Raw genomic sequence first — 14,819 nt, 5'->3', positions numbered from 1 at the left:
AAAAAAATGCAAATATTAGGTATCGTCATGTCCGTAACTACCTGCTCTATAAAAATAGCATGTGATCCAACCCATCTGGTGAAGACCATAAAAAAATAAGATAAAATGTGCCAAAAAATCTATTTTTTATCACCTTACATCACAAACAGTGTAATACCAAGCGATCAAAAATTCATATGTGCCCCAAAATGGTACCAATCAAACCATCATCTCTTCCAGCAAAAAAAGAGACCCTACCTAAGACAATCGCCCCAAAAAAATATTGGCTTTCAGAAAACGGAAACACAAAAACGTTTTATTGTGTAAATGTTTTATTGTGTAAATGCAAAATAAAATTTAAAAAATAGACTTATTAGGTATCACCGCATCGTTACGACCTGCTCTATAAAAATATCACATTATCTACTCTGTCAGGTGAACATTGTAAAAAAACTAATAAAAAAACTATAAGAACAGCCATTTTTTGGTTACCTTGCCTCATAAAAATAGTAATTATATATATATATATATATATATATATATATATATACACACACACACAATGCACAACTACCTCTAACATAAGATTTCTATACTGCAGGAATAATGCACATGCCGCCTGCACCGCCCACACCTGCGAGTCGGCAAGCAGGTCGGAGAGTCACCATTTCTGTTCATCAGTCACAGCATTATCAGCCATATAGAGAGGAGCCCCTGTCTGCAGTCTGACCTAACAGTCGCTACCAGCAGTCTCCACACCAGCAGTCAGTGCCAGTCGTACAGCCACCAGTCATAGTGCCAGCAGTCAGCCACCAGTCAGTGGCAGCAATCTCAACCATCAGTCAGTGCCACCAGCCACAGCCACCAGTCAGTGCCAACAGTCTCAGCCACAGCCACCGGTCAGTGCCAGCAGTCTCAGCAACAGCCGCCAGTCTCTGCCACAGTGGTCAAGTTCTCTTGCCATTTATTTTAGACTGTTTCTACTAATGTTTATGCACTACTGTTTTAGTGCCCGTTATTGTAACGGGCTTAATGTCTAGTAATACATAAGTTTGTAACTATGTTCAGCCAGCAGCCAGCAGGACATGTCAGGTCGTGGATTTCGGCAGCTGTCCCGCGACGACCAAGGAATGACCCACTTTCGGCTGTCTCTGCATGTATTGGTATAGGCCCGCATTTCTGCCAGATCCCCGTCAGATCCCTTTATTTTCAGTGGGAATCTGGTGGTGCCCCTCGGTGTGTGGCAGTATCTGGCTATGCTGGATAAGCCTAATTGTACTGACTTGCAGAATAAAGGTAACAAGTTATGTAATTCTAGTGCATAGTGAACCTAAAAAACAATGGCGAAATTGGATTTTATTCCCCATTTCAACCCACTCAGAATTTTTGCTACAGTTTCTCAATACACTATATGGAACATTAAATGGTGCCATTATAGAATAAGACTTGTACAGCTATGTTGATGGAAAAATGTTGATGGAAAAAAGTTATATCTCTTGGAAGGCGGGGACGAAAAAAAATTAAAAAGTTCTACGATGGCAAGAAGTTAAGGTGTTGGGAATTATCAGTTTCAGTTACATCTGACCAGTCCAAGCTACAGACAGAACTGACATGTCATTGTAAAAATAAAAAAACAAGTGTATACTGTGTCCATGACATTAGATATGTGTATTATTACATAACAGTCATTACGTATAGCGCTGCGCGCTGATTTGTGTTGGTATAGTCCCTGTGTGGTAGCCTTAGACTATAACTCTCATCCAGTTCCAGGCATCCGGGATACTAAACGTGCTTGGACGCTGTTTAAATCCTGTGGTTTCTAATATTTTCTATATCCCTCTGGAGAGAACGGGCACTATATTTAGAGTTTATAATTTCCATTCCTGGAATAGATGTTCCTAAAATGCACATAAGGCATATGAATGATAGCCATGAAATAAGATTATGCCGGATGGAGCTGCCTCGGTGACCCCACATTTACAAGTTTAATTATTTATATTGGGTTGCAAAAAGGTCAGTTCAAACATTTATCGTACCGGCAAATCACCAGTGGTAACCAAAATTTTGGTCATTTAGGTGAATCCGATGAGTTATTTTAAATAACATGCTTAAATAAGGGGTTTTAGGGGCTTAAAGGGGTTGGCCCATCTCACACATTGGTGGCATATCACTAGGATACGTCATTAATGTCAAATACAGACGTGGACAAAATTGTTGGTACCCTTTGGTCAATGAAAGAAAAAGTCACAATGGTCACAGAAATAACTTTAATCTGACAAAAGTAATAATAAATTAAAATTCTATAAATGTTAACCAATGAAAGTCAGACATTGTTTTTCAACCATGCTTCAACAGAATTATGTAAAAAAATAAACTCATGAAACAGGCATGGACAAAAATGATGGTACCCCTAACTTAATATTTTGTTGCGCAACCTTTTGAGGCAATCACTGCAATCAAACGCTTCCTGTAACTGTCAATGAGACATCTGCACCTCTCAGCAGGTATTTTGGCCCACTCCTCATGAGCAAACTGCTCCAGTTGTGTCCGGTTTGAAGGGTGCCTTTTCCAGACTGCATGTTTCAGCTCCTTCCAAAGATGCTCAATAGGATTGAGGTCAGGGCTCATAGAAGGCCACTTTAGAATAGTCCAATTTTTTCCTCTTAGCCATTCTTGGGTGTTTTTAGCGGTGTGTTTTGGGTCATTGTCCTGTTGCAAGACCCATGACCTGCGACTGAGACCAAGCTTTCTGACACTGGCTAGTACATTTCTCTCTAGAATTCCTTGATAGTCTTGAGATTTCATTGTACCCTGCACAGATTCAAGACACCCTGTGCCAGACGCAGCAAAGCAGCCCCAGAACATAACAGAGCCTCCTCCATGTTTCACAGTAGGGACAGTGTTCTTTTCTTGATATGCTTCATTTTTTCGTCTGTGAACATACAGCTGATGTGCCTTGGCAAAAACTTCGATTTTTGTCTCATCTGTCCACAGGACATTCTCCCAGAAGCTTTGTGGCTTGTCAACATGTAGTTTGGCATATTCCAGTCTTGCTTTTTTATGATTCGTTTTCAACAATGGTGTCCTCCTTGGTCGTCTCCCATGTAGTCCACTTTGGCTCAAACAACGACGGATGGTGCGATCTGACACTGATGTTCCTTGAGCATGAAGTTCACCTTGAATCTCTTTAGAAGTCTTTCTAGGCTCTTTTGTTACCATTCGGATTATCCGTCTCTTAGATTTGTCATCAATTTTCCTCCTGCGGCCACGTCCAGGGAGGTTGGCTACAGTCCCATGGATCTTAAACTTATGAATAATATGTGCAACTGTACTCACAGGAACATCTAGTTGCTTGGAGATGGTCTTATAGCCTTTACCTTTAACATGCTTGTCTATAATTTTCTTTCTGATCTCTTGAGACAGCTCTTTCCTTTGCTTCCTCTGGTCCATGTCGAGTGTGGTACACACCATATCACCAAACAACACAGTGATTACCTGGAGCCATATATATAGGCCCAATGGCTGATTACAAGGTTGTAGACACCTGTGATGCTAATTAGTGGACACACCTTGAATTAACATGTCCCTTTGGTCACATTATGTTCTGTGTTTTCTAGGGGTACCATCATTTTTGTCCATGCCTGTTTCATGAGTTTATTTTTTTACATAATTCTGTTGAAGCATGGTTGAAAAACAATGTCTGACTTTCATTGGTTAACATTTATAGAATTTTAATTTATTATTACTTTTGTCAGATTAAAGTTATTTCTGTGACCATTGTGACTTTTTCTTTCATTGACCAAAGGGTACCAACAATTATGTCCACGTCTGTAGGTGCAGGTCTCACTTATGGGACCTGCACCTACCTGTAGAAAGTGGCCCCCAAAGCCAAGAACAGCACACCGCGCATGTGTAATGTGCTCTCCATTCACTTCTATGGGAGATGCGATAAAAGCTGACCGAGCGTGATCGGCTATTTCTGGAACTCTCATAGAAGTGAATGAATAGTGCAACACGATTCACATCCATAGGAGGTCAGGAAATAGCCAGAGCTCACCTATTTCCAACACTCCCATAGAACAAGTACAGAAAATAAAATGAAAAAATAAAAATAAAAATAAAAATCTACAACCATAAAAAAATATATTATCAAAAAAGAATATGTTTCACTATCTGATATTGATTAGTAAAAACTCTGTAAGTGATGCATCCCCTTTAAAAAATCTTCTTTATTGAATTTATTGCTATTGTTGGTCTGACGTTTTCTACCACTTGAACAAATCCTTACATGCAATGCAGAATATAGAAAGCTAAAAATGTTCAGCTATATTTGCTGTTTTGAGCATGGGGGCCTATATGTCTCTGACCGAGAAGCAATACTGTACTGTCAACATCTATTTTACACCTTGAGGATATGTGTGCCCAGAGAGAACTTCACATTTTATATAAAGTCTGTGAAGCGCTCTGCTGCCACCTTGTGGCTTTCTAGACTAAAACAAAAAAGTAATGATGAAATTGCAGGGAAAATGTCATGTTGAAAATGGAGCCCAATCTGCAGACAGCAGGAGAAACTGAGCAGATTGATATATAGTTTTATGGGAAAAGATTCAGTATAACTTGTACCTAATTCATTTCAATCTCTGCTCTTTCTATGCTTAGGAGTGATTGCTAGTTATCTTTGTATGAGCTCTCTCATACAAGGAAGGCTGCCCATTACTTATAGTAACGCCCACTGGACTCCTAAACTCAGAAAGAGCAGAGATTTAAACGAACGAAATACAAGTTTTACTGAATCGTCCCATAAAACTATAGATCAATCTGCTCAGCTCTTCCTGCTCTATAACTTGATGTCTGCAGATCAGACACCATATATAACGTGACAGCTTCCCTTTAAAGTAACTGAAATCTCCTTTGAAATTACTTTACAGATTATATTAAGGACCTACGGCAGGGATGGTCAACCTGCGGTTCCCCAGCTGTTGTAAAACTACAACTCCCACCATGCCCTGCTGTAGGCTAATAGCTGTAGCCAGTGTGGGCATGCTGGCAGTTGTAGTTTTGCAGCAGCTGGAGAGCCTCAGTTTGGCCATCCCTGACCTACGGGGACAAATTTTCCCTATTTGGGGTTTAAAGGGGGTTGGCCTGAATGGGACATTGATGTCATATTAGTGCAGGTCCCACCTCTGGCACCAGCGGTAAATGGAGAGGTGATTGAGCATGGGCAGTGCACTCTCCATTTACTGTGCATCACATGGCATAGGCAAAGCTCAAGAAAGCTGCGGCGCTACTGCGAGCGCCGCTGCCTTCTCAAACAGCTGGTTGACTGGTGTCAGACCACCAGACTGGTCCCAGGTATCAGACCACCTCTGATCAGATACTGATGACCTAAACAGAGGATAGGTCATCAGTATATAAGTCTCAGAAAACCCCTTTAAGCTATTTCCTGCAGACTGTTTTGCAAAACTAAATGTTTCAATTATAGGAGTTGACCCATCTCACACATTGGTGGCAAAGTGAAGGAAAGCCCATCATGCATGCGCACTTCTAGGGGAGTTCCGAAAAGAGCCGAGTGAGCACTATTTTCGGCACTCCCATTGAAGTGAATGGAGGGTAGCCGCGATTGTGGGGTGCACCCTCGTTCATTTTGGAGGTCTCGTTCTTGAGATAGGTAGGATCCACACCTATCTAACATTAGTGGTATAACCTAGAGAGATGAGCCAACCCCTTTAAAGGCTATGTACACCTTTGGGGGGAATTTTTTTTTTTATTATTACATTGTACTAATTTTGAGCTAAGAATAATTTTTCTAAATTGGTCTATATTACAAATATGGAACCCTTTTCTCTGTACAGAGCTGAGATGCTCTAATAGAGGGATCAGAATTTTCTCTCTGCTCTGTCAGCCAGTTAATCTGACGGGTTCCTTATCTCTGCTCCCTGACATTATAGCTCAGTTCTTATCTTAACGATAACAATGTGGCTTAAATAGGTGTTTATGACCACTTAGTAAATTAAATATATGGGTTATTAGATGACTGGTACAAAGTGAAAGCGAAAGTAAAAAGTACAATTTACACAGCTAAACAAACAGTTAACCCTTTGTGACAGAGCAGCTCAATATTTTTAATAAAGACCAATTGAAAAAAAGATTTTTAGCCCAAAATGAGTAAAATGCAATCATGAAAAAAAATTGCCTCCGAAGGTGTTCATAGCCTTTAAAGGGATTCTGTCACCAGTTTTTTACCCCCCCATTCAAAAATATGGTCATGTTCATGGAGCTCTTGTGATTCCTAATGTGGTCTTATAACCTAAATCTGTAGGCTCATTTTGTCTAAAAAAAACGTTTTATCTAACCTGTCATTCATCTCACTAAGGTGCCCAAGGGGATGCTCGTGTCTTCCAGATGCCGCCCGCATCCGCCGCCGTTCGTGCCCAGCTCCTCCTTTGCTGTCATCAGCGCCGCCTCAGAATCCTTTGCTACGCCTCCGGCTCTCCCTCACTCCCCCCTCCTTCTTCTCTAACATCCCGCGCAGTTCAGGTCATCGGGAGGTTGAGCAAAGTGCCGGCGCATGCGCACTTCGCTCCATGAAGCCGAACGGAGAAGTCCGCACGGGCGCATCAGGCACAGGCCTGTGCGCACGCGCGGGATGTTAGAGAAGGGGGAGGGGGTTGTGAGGGAGAGCCGGAGGCGTAGCAAAGGATTCTGAGGCGGCGCTGATGACAGCAAAGGAGGAGCTGGGCACGAACGGCGGCGGGTGCGGGCGGCATCTGGAAGACACGAGCATCCCCTTGGGCACCTTAGTGAGATGAATGACAGGTTAGATAAAACGTTTTTTAGACAAAATGAGCCTACAGATTTAGGTTATAAGACCACATTAGGAATCACAAGAGCTCCATGAACATAACCATATTTTTGAATGGGGGGGGTAAAAAACTGGTGACAGAATCCCTTTAAAATATGCCCCCAGTGAGAAAAACTGAGAATTTGACTTTGCTCCTAGGTCCTGATTTGCAGTAACTGTTTGCAATCCTGTTCTTAGCGCAGTGGTGTCCTGCCTTCATTTTTTTGGAACAGGATGCAATAATAAATATAACCATGATAGCCATATTTGCTCTCCTGAAGCTGCGTGTTCTGTCCCCCAGTCACCCTGAATTTCCATCTCCCCTACACAACTCTCCCTGAAAGTCAATCACATGGAGAGAAGCCTCCTATTCCACGCATCAGACAGAAGGGCAACTTCACCCTGACACCAAGGCTACAAAGTTACCAATTCTACTAATATGTAAATAAGAAAAACACTAATATATAAAGACAGACCCCTCAGGTGTATCATTCCTTGTCCTACAGATTATGTTTTTTGTATAAAATAAATCATTTAAAAGGGGTTATCCCATGAATTAAGTAAAAAAAAATGAAAATCAGACATCATATAGATGACAATCTTTTTCTAACAAAATTAGAACCAGCCCTTTACCTCACATGGATCCAGAGATCTCCCCATTCATTGCTCCAACTGCTCTGCTAGATTAATTTGAAGCTGGCAGCTCAGGGGGTATGCACTTTATCGAGGGGCATGTCCTTTCTGCTGTAGCTGGTGGCAGTTGAAGGATGCAACTGAACATGTATGTCAATCTCCGTGAGCTGGACAGAGAATTTTCGAAAAGAGCAAACAGCAGGTGACTAAATTTTTAATCACGTGCAATTACAAAATTATCAGATCCTGGTACTGGTTTGAAAAATGTACAGGGTGAGTCAAAAGTCCCAGGTCAACCCTTTTATTTCAGAAACGAAAGGGAAAATTAAATATCTGAATACCCTGCATGATGTAATGGGTGAGGGGGCCTATCTTTTAGGCTATGTCCGGAACATGGCCGTCATCTTGAAAGCCGCCATATTAGATAAAGGGCCAATTTTTCCAATGGTAAGGGGGTCATGTAGCATATCAAAGAAGACAAGACTTTTCTCAGAAATCGATTGCCTCAATAACATTTGCAATATCACTTGTGGTTCAAAAGTTAACAACACAGTAAGTTCAAAAGTTCAAAGTTCTGCATTCAGCACCAGGGTCAACACATTGAACACAACAAATAGCTGTGCATCGCAGGGAACGTTCCTGGCTATTGTTCAACTTTCTGTGTTGATAAGGTTTGGACCACAAGAGATATTGCAAATCTGATTGTGGCAATCGATTTCTGAGAAAATTCTTCTCTGATGGTGGCCATGTTCTAGACATAGCCTAAAAGATAGGCCCCTCACCCATAACTTGCTGAGGTATTCAGATATTTCATTTTCCCTTTCAATTCTGAAATAAAATGGTGTCCTGAGACTTTTGACTCACCCTGTAGAATATTTTTCGTGGGACAACACTTTTAAAGCTGATATCCTTTTATGCTGTACTTTTTTCATCTATTTTATGTCTTGTAACCATTTTTGAATGACCGACACTTGAGAGATTGCTACAGGCTACGCTTATGAATATAGATGTAGCTGCGCCTGTTTACAAGTGTCCGCTCCAGTCTTATCTCAGCACCATATTTCTATTGTTTCCTGTAGGGAGAGTAAAAAATAGCATAACTGCTGGAGCGGGCATAAATAGAAAGCAGCAAACAAAAAAATGCTTTGTAGCCAGTTTCTGAAGCTTTCTAAGATCCTGTTTATGTAATACCGAGATGATGGTATTTCCCCTCACTTCACAATGAAAATCAATCTTCTTTTTTCTATGACTGATGTTGACATGTTTGGTTTGCTGAGCTACAGCATTACGTATATACATAGGTAGGTAGACAAGCAGACAAGCAGACACAGGCAGAGAGCAGATAGATATAGAATAGATAGATTAGAAAAAGAGATAAAGAGATAGATGAAATAATAGATGTAGAATTGTAGATCGATAGATAGATAGATAGATAGATAGATAAGATAGGAGATATATAGATATATAGATATATAGATAGGACTGTGACGAGGGGACATCCTCTGCGTCTGGAGGAAAGAAGGTTTGTACACAAACATAGAAGAGGATTCTTTACGGTAAGAGCAGTGAGACTATGGAACTCTCTGCCTGAGGAGGTGGTGATGGTGAGTGCAATAAAGGAATTCAAGAGCGGCCTGGATGTATTTCTGGAGCGTAATAATATTACAGGTTATAGCTACTAGAGATGGGTCATTGATCCAGGGAGTTATCTGATTGCCTGATTAGAGTCGGGAAGGAAGTTTTTCCACCAAAGTGGGGGAAAATTGGCTTCTACCTTGCAGTTTTTTTTTTTTTGCCTTCCTCTGAATTAACTTGCAGGATAACAGGCAGAACTGGATGGACAAATGTATTTTTTCAGCCTTATAAACTACGGTATGTTACTATGTAGATAGATAGAGGAGATATGGTTTATGGTGCTGTAATACTCTCTCTAGATGGAAGAATCAAATTGATTCACATTTGGGAGAATCACTACTCCTTAGGTATCCGTTACCTCTCCACTAGTGCCACTTCTTATTAAGGCACTACCCATAGCTTTAAAGGAGCACTCCAGATAGAACTGATAGATTGTGCTAGGCTTAATACAGTGCTTGAGGGCACAGAGAATGCCAGGTATACCGCCTCAGGCTCTTGCAATAGGAATACCACAGCAATGGACCTATCTGCGAACACATTGCTGGGGATCATGGCTGGAACAGCCTTTATTGACTACTCACATCCCAGTGATCGCATTACCTTAGTCTGAAAGCAGCAGTAAAGTTGTGTCAGATACGGATGTTTTCTTGCCAGAGCCAAAATCCTCTTCTCTGTCATAGTGCAATCGACATCATCATCTTGTAATATGACGTCCTTCTTCAGGACCTTCACAGCATATACTTCATCTTTACCTTTCAGCTCAGCAAGCATAACCTGGAAACAGAAGACACAGACCTTGTCATCGATGAGGTATAGATCCAGGAGTCCAGGAATGAATTAGGAATGTTGCTTTCTATTATGAACACCTTTTGGGGGCAATTTTTATTTATTTATTATTGCACTGTACTTATTTTGAGCTAAAAAATAATTTTTACAATTGGTCTTTATAACAAATATGGAATCTTTTTTGTGTACAGAGCTGACATGCTCTACTCGCTGCCTGTGGATTTTTTGCATTTTCCGTCATCTGGGGATCTGACTGGCTCCTTATCTCTGCTCTCTGACATTATAAACACTCATTACAGCTCAATCCTTATCTTACTGATAAGAATGTGGCTTAAATAAGTGTTTATAACATCTTAGTAGTTTAGAGATAAGGGTAATTAGATGTCCAGCACAAAGTGAAAGACCAGTCACACAGTTAGAAAAACTGTTAACCCTTTGTGATAGAATGGCTCAATATTTTTAATAAAGGCCAACTGAAAATATGATTTTTAGCCAACAATGAGTAAAATGCAATCAAACAAAAATTGGCTCCAAAGGCGAGTGACGCTAGGGAGGCTCGTCTCCGTCCCTGCCTGCCATTGGCTGCTCCCTTCCCTCCGACACCAGATGTTTTCATCTGTACACATGGAGAAACAGTAGCGGCGGTGCGGGGACCAGGAGCGTGCCAGGGAGCGGGGAGCCAGGTAAGTATATTCAGTGTGAGGGATCCGGCGTATGGGGGAAATTTTTTAGTCTCGGATAACCCCTTTAATGTCCCATTGAGGTTTGTGAGTATCTTTAGGCCTCTTTCACACGGGCATCCCGTATTTGCTCCGGATGCATCGCGTGTGCATTGCAGGAAACCTGCGTGAGTGCGCCCGCAATTTCAGTCAGTTTTGACTGCGATTGCGTTGCGTTGTTCAGTTTTTATCGCGCGGGTGCAATGTGTTTTGCACGCGCATGATAAAAAACTGCATGTCGTACCCAGACCTGAACTTCTTCACTGAAGTTCGGGTTTGGGTTAAGTGTTCTGTAGATTTTATTATTTTCCCTTATAAAATGGTTATAAGGGAAAATAATCGCATTCTTAATACAGAATGCTTACTAAAATGTCGATTGAGGGGTTAAAAAAAAAAAAAAATTAACTCACCTTATTCACTTGTTCGCGCAGCCGGCATGTCTTCTTTCTTCTTTCAGGACCTGCAAAAGGACCTTTGATGACATAATCGTGCTCACCACGTGGTGAGCGCGGTGACGTCAGAGCAGGTCCTGCTTAATGAAGATAGAAGATCCTGAAAGAAGAAGAAAGAAGACGATGCCGGCTGCTCGATCAAGTGGATGAGGTGAGTCAATTATTTTATTTTTTAACCCCTCAATCGATAGTTTAGTAAGCATTCTGTATTAAGAATGCTATTATTTTCCCTTATAACAATGTTATAAGGGAAAATAATGCAGTGAATTTACTTTAATGGGGTCCGGGGTTGCTCATCCCTATCATCTCCTAGCAACCATGCGTGAAAATCGCACCGCATCTGCACTTGCTTGTGGATGCTTGTGATTTTTTTTTACACAGCCCCATTAATTTCTATGGGGCCTGCGTTGCGTGAAAAACGCAGAATATAGAACATGCTGCGATTTTCACGCAACACACAAGTGATGCGTGAAAATTACCGCTCATCTGCACAGCCCCATGGAAGTGAATGGGTCCGGATTCAGTGCGGGTGCAATGCGTTCATCTCACGCATCGCATCCGCGCGGAAAACTCAGTGTGAAAGGGGCCATAGTGTTGGTGCCCCTACAATCTGATTCCCCTACCCGATCTATTAATATGAATAAGTCTCTAGCATAAGGCCTCATGCACACGACAGTTTTTTTTCACGGTCCGAAAAAACGGGGTCCGTGATCCGTGACCGTTTTTTCGTCCGTGGGTCTTCCTTGATTTTTGGAGGATCCACGGACATGAAAAAAAAAGTCGTTTTGGCGTCCGCCTGGCCGTGCGGAGCCAAACGGATCCGTCCTGAATTACAATGCAAGTCAATAGGGACGGATCCGTTTGAAGTTGACACAATATGGTGCCATTTCAAACGGATCCGTCCCCATTGACTTTCAATGTAAAGTCTGGAGTTCTTTTATACCATCGGATTGGAGTTTTCTCCAATCCGATGGTATATTTTAACTTGAAGCGTCCCCATCACCATGGGAACGCCTCTATGTTAGAATATACTGTCGGATATGAGCTACATCGTGAAAATCAGATCCGACAGTATATTCTAACACAGAGGCGTTCCCATGGTGATGGGGACGCTTCAGGTTAGAATATACTGAAAAACTGTGTACATGACTGCCCCCTGCTGCCTGGCAGGTGCTGCCAGGCAGCAGGGGGCAGACCCCCCCCCCCCCTGTTTTTAACTCATTGGTGGCCAGTGCGGCCGCCCCCCCTCCCTCCCCTGTAGTTAACTCATTGGTGGCCAGTGCGGCCGCCCCCCCCCCCCCCTCCCCTGTGCGGCCGCCCCCCCCCCTCCCTCCCCTGTAGTAAACTCGTTGGTGTCCAGTGGGCCCCCCCTCCCTCCCCTGTAGATAACTCGTTGGTGGCCAGTGGGCCCTCTCCCCTCCCTCCCCCTCCTAATTAAAATCGCCCCCCTATCATTGGTGGCAGTGGTGAGTACCGATCGGAGTCCCAGTGTAATCGCTGGGGCTCCGATCGGTAACCATGGCAACCGGGACGCTACTGCAGTCCCGGTTGCCATGGTAGCTTAGCAATTTGTAGAAGCTTCATACTTACCTGAAGAGCTGCGATGTCTGTGACCGGCCGGGAGCTCCTCCTACTGGTAAGTGAAAGGTCTGTGCGGCGCATTGCTTATAGCACAGACCTGTCACTTACCAGTAGGAGGAGCTCCCGGCCGGTCACAGACATCGCTGCTCTTCAGGTAAGTATAAAGCTTCTACAAATTGCTAAGCTACCATGGCAACCGGGACTGCAGTAGCGTCCCGGTTGCCATGGTTACCGATCGGAGCCCCAGCGATTACACTGGGACTCCGATCGGTACTCACCACTGCCACCAATGATAGGGGGGCGATTTTAATTAGGAGGGGGTGGGAGGGGAGAGGGCCCACTGGCCACCAATGAGTTATCTATAGCGGACGGAGGGGGGGCCCACTGGACACCAATTAGTTAACTACAGGGGAGGGAGGGGGGGCTGGCTACCAAGAAGTTAACTACAGGGGAGGGAGGGGGGGGGGGGCGGCCGCACTGGCCACAAATGAGTTAAAAACAGGGGGGGGGGGGGGTCTGCCCCCTGCTGCCTGGCAGCACCTGCCAGGCAGCAGGGGGCAGTCATGTACACAGTTTTTCAGTATATTCTAACCTGAAGCGTCCTCATCACCATGGGAACGCCTCTGTGTTAGAATATACTGTCGGATCTGAGTTTTCGCGAAGTGAAAACTCACCTCTGAAAAAGCTTTTATGCAGACGGATCTTCGGATCCGTCTGTATGAAAGCAACCTACGGCCACGGATCACGGACACGGATGCCAATCTTGTGTGCATCCGTGTTCTTTCACGGACCCATTGACTTGAATGGGTCCGTGAACCGTTGTCCGTCAAAAAAATAGGACAGGTCATATTTTTTTGACGGACAGGATACACGGATCACGGCCTCGGCTGCAAAACGGTGCATTTTCCGATTTTTCCACGGACCCATTGAAAGTCAATGGGTCCGCGAAAAAAAACGGAAAACGGCACAACGGCCACGGATGCACACAACGGTCGTGTGCATGAGGCCTAAGAGTGTCAGTAACTCTACCATATCATATCTTACAGGATGTGTCATTTTTTTGCCCTTATAGTAGATGGACGTGTGGTCACCTCCAAGTCTGAATGCACTCCTATCATCCCATCCCTTCCACAGGCTGCTTTAAATTCGGGCTCATGCACACAAAGGTTTTATTTTTATTTTCGCCGCCCCCCCCCCCCCCCCCTTTTTTTGCGGCCGTATAAGGAACCATTCACTTCAATGTGGCCGCAAAAAATGGAAATGACTCTGTGTGCGTTGTGTGTCCGTGTGGCCATTCCGCAAACAATAGAACATGTCCTATCATTGTCCACATTACAGACAAGGATAGGACTGTTCTATTAGGGGCTGGCCCTTCTGTTCAGCAAAATGCGGAATGCACTTGGCTGATATCCGTGTTTGTTTTCAGACCGCAAAACAACCAACAGTCGTGTTCATGAGCTCTTAGTATGAGGTAGAACCTGCATTCCCTGAATTTAATGGAGGCCAGTACAGCATCAGCGAAGGTAGCATTTAGTGTAGGTTCCAGTCCTGAAGAGATCGCCTTGACGCTGGCGGACAGACACAAATAATTTTGTACAAAATGTATTTGCCAAGAATCTCACATTTATAATGTAACATTAGCATTAGTACATTTTCTATAGTGAGGATGGCACTGTTGTATTTTCTTGATTATTTGTGTTTGCAAAGTGCTATTGCGTTGTTTGTTTATACCCTTAGCATGATACATATAGCTGAGTCTGCTCTTCCTTTCATTGGATACACAGAGGTAGCAGGACAGTATGGGGCACATTTACTATAGTGTCATCGCCTGTTTTCATGAATAAATAGCCTGTTTCCAACTGTGATATTTATCAGTCTAAGGCCTCATGCACACGACAGTATTTTTTCACTGTCCGCAAAACAGGGTTCCGTTGGTCCGTGATCCGTGACCGTTTTTTCATCCGTGGGTCTTCCTTGATTTTTGGAGGATCCACGGACATGAAAAAAAAGTTTTGGTGTCCGCCTGGCCGTGCGGAGCCAAACGGATCCGTCCTGAATTACAATGCAAGTCAATGGGGACAGATCCGTTTGACGTTGACACAATATGGTGCAATTGCAAAAGGATCCGTCCCCATTGACTTTCAATGTAAAGTCCGGAGTCCCTTTTATACCATCGGATCTGAGTTTTCTCCA

At 43.3% G+C, this 14,819-nt stretch overlaps 1 protein-coding gene across 2 annotated transcripts in view; it reads right to left on the bottom strand.

Annotated features, from left to right (window-relative positions):
• Window positions 1-14,819, bottom strand: part of PRKCE (protein kinase C epsilon) — a 413,449-nt gene that overhangs the window by 159,119 nt on the left and 239,511 nt on the right. For both annotated transcript variants that reach the window (XM_044290816.1, XM_044290817.1), the window contains exon 11: window positions 9,689-9,862. In XM_044290816.1, coding sequence (XP_044146751.1) covers window positions 9,689-9,862 — 174 coding nt within the window. The remainder of the gene's footprint in view (window positions 1-9,688; window positions 9,863-14,819) is intronic.

This window comes from Bufo gargarizans, chromosome 4 (assembly GCF_014858855.1).
Source record: "Bufo gargarizans isolate SCDJY-AF-19 chromosome 4, ASM1485885v1, whole genome shotgun sequence".
Lineage (NCBI taxonomy): Eukaryota > Metazoa > Chordata > Amphibia > Anura > Bufonidae > Bufo > Bufo gargarizans.
This window is presented reverse-complemented; position numbering and strand designations above follow the sequence as displayed.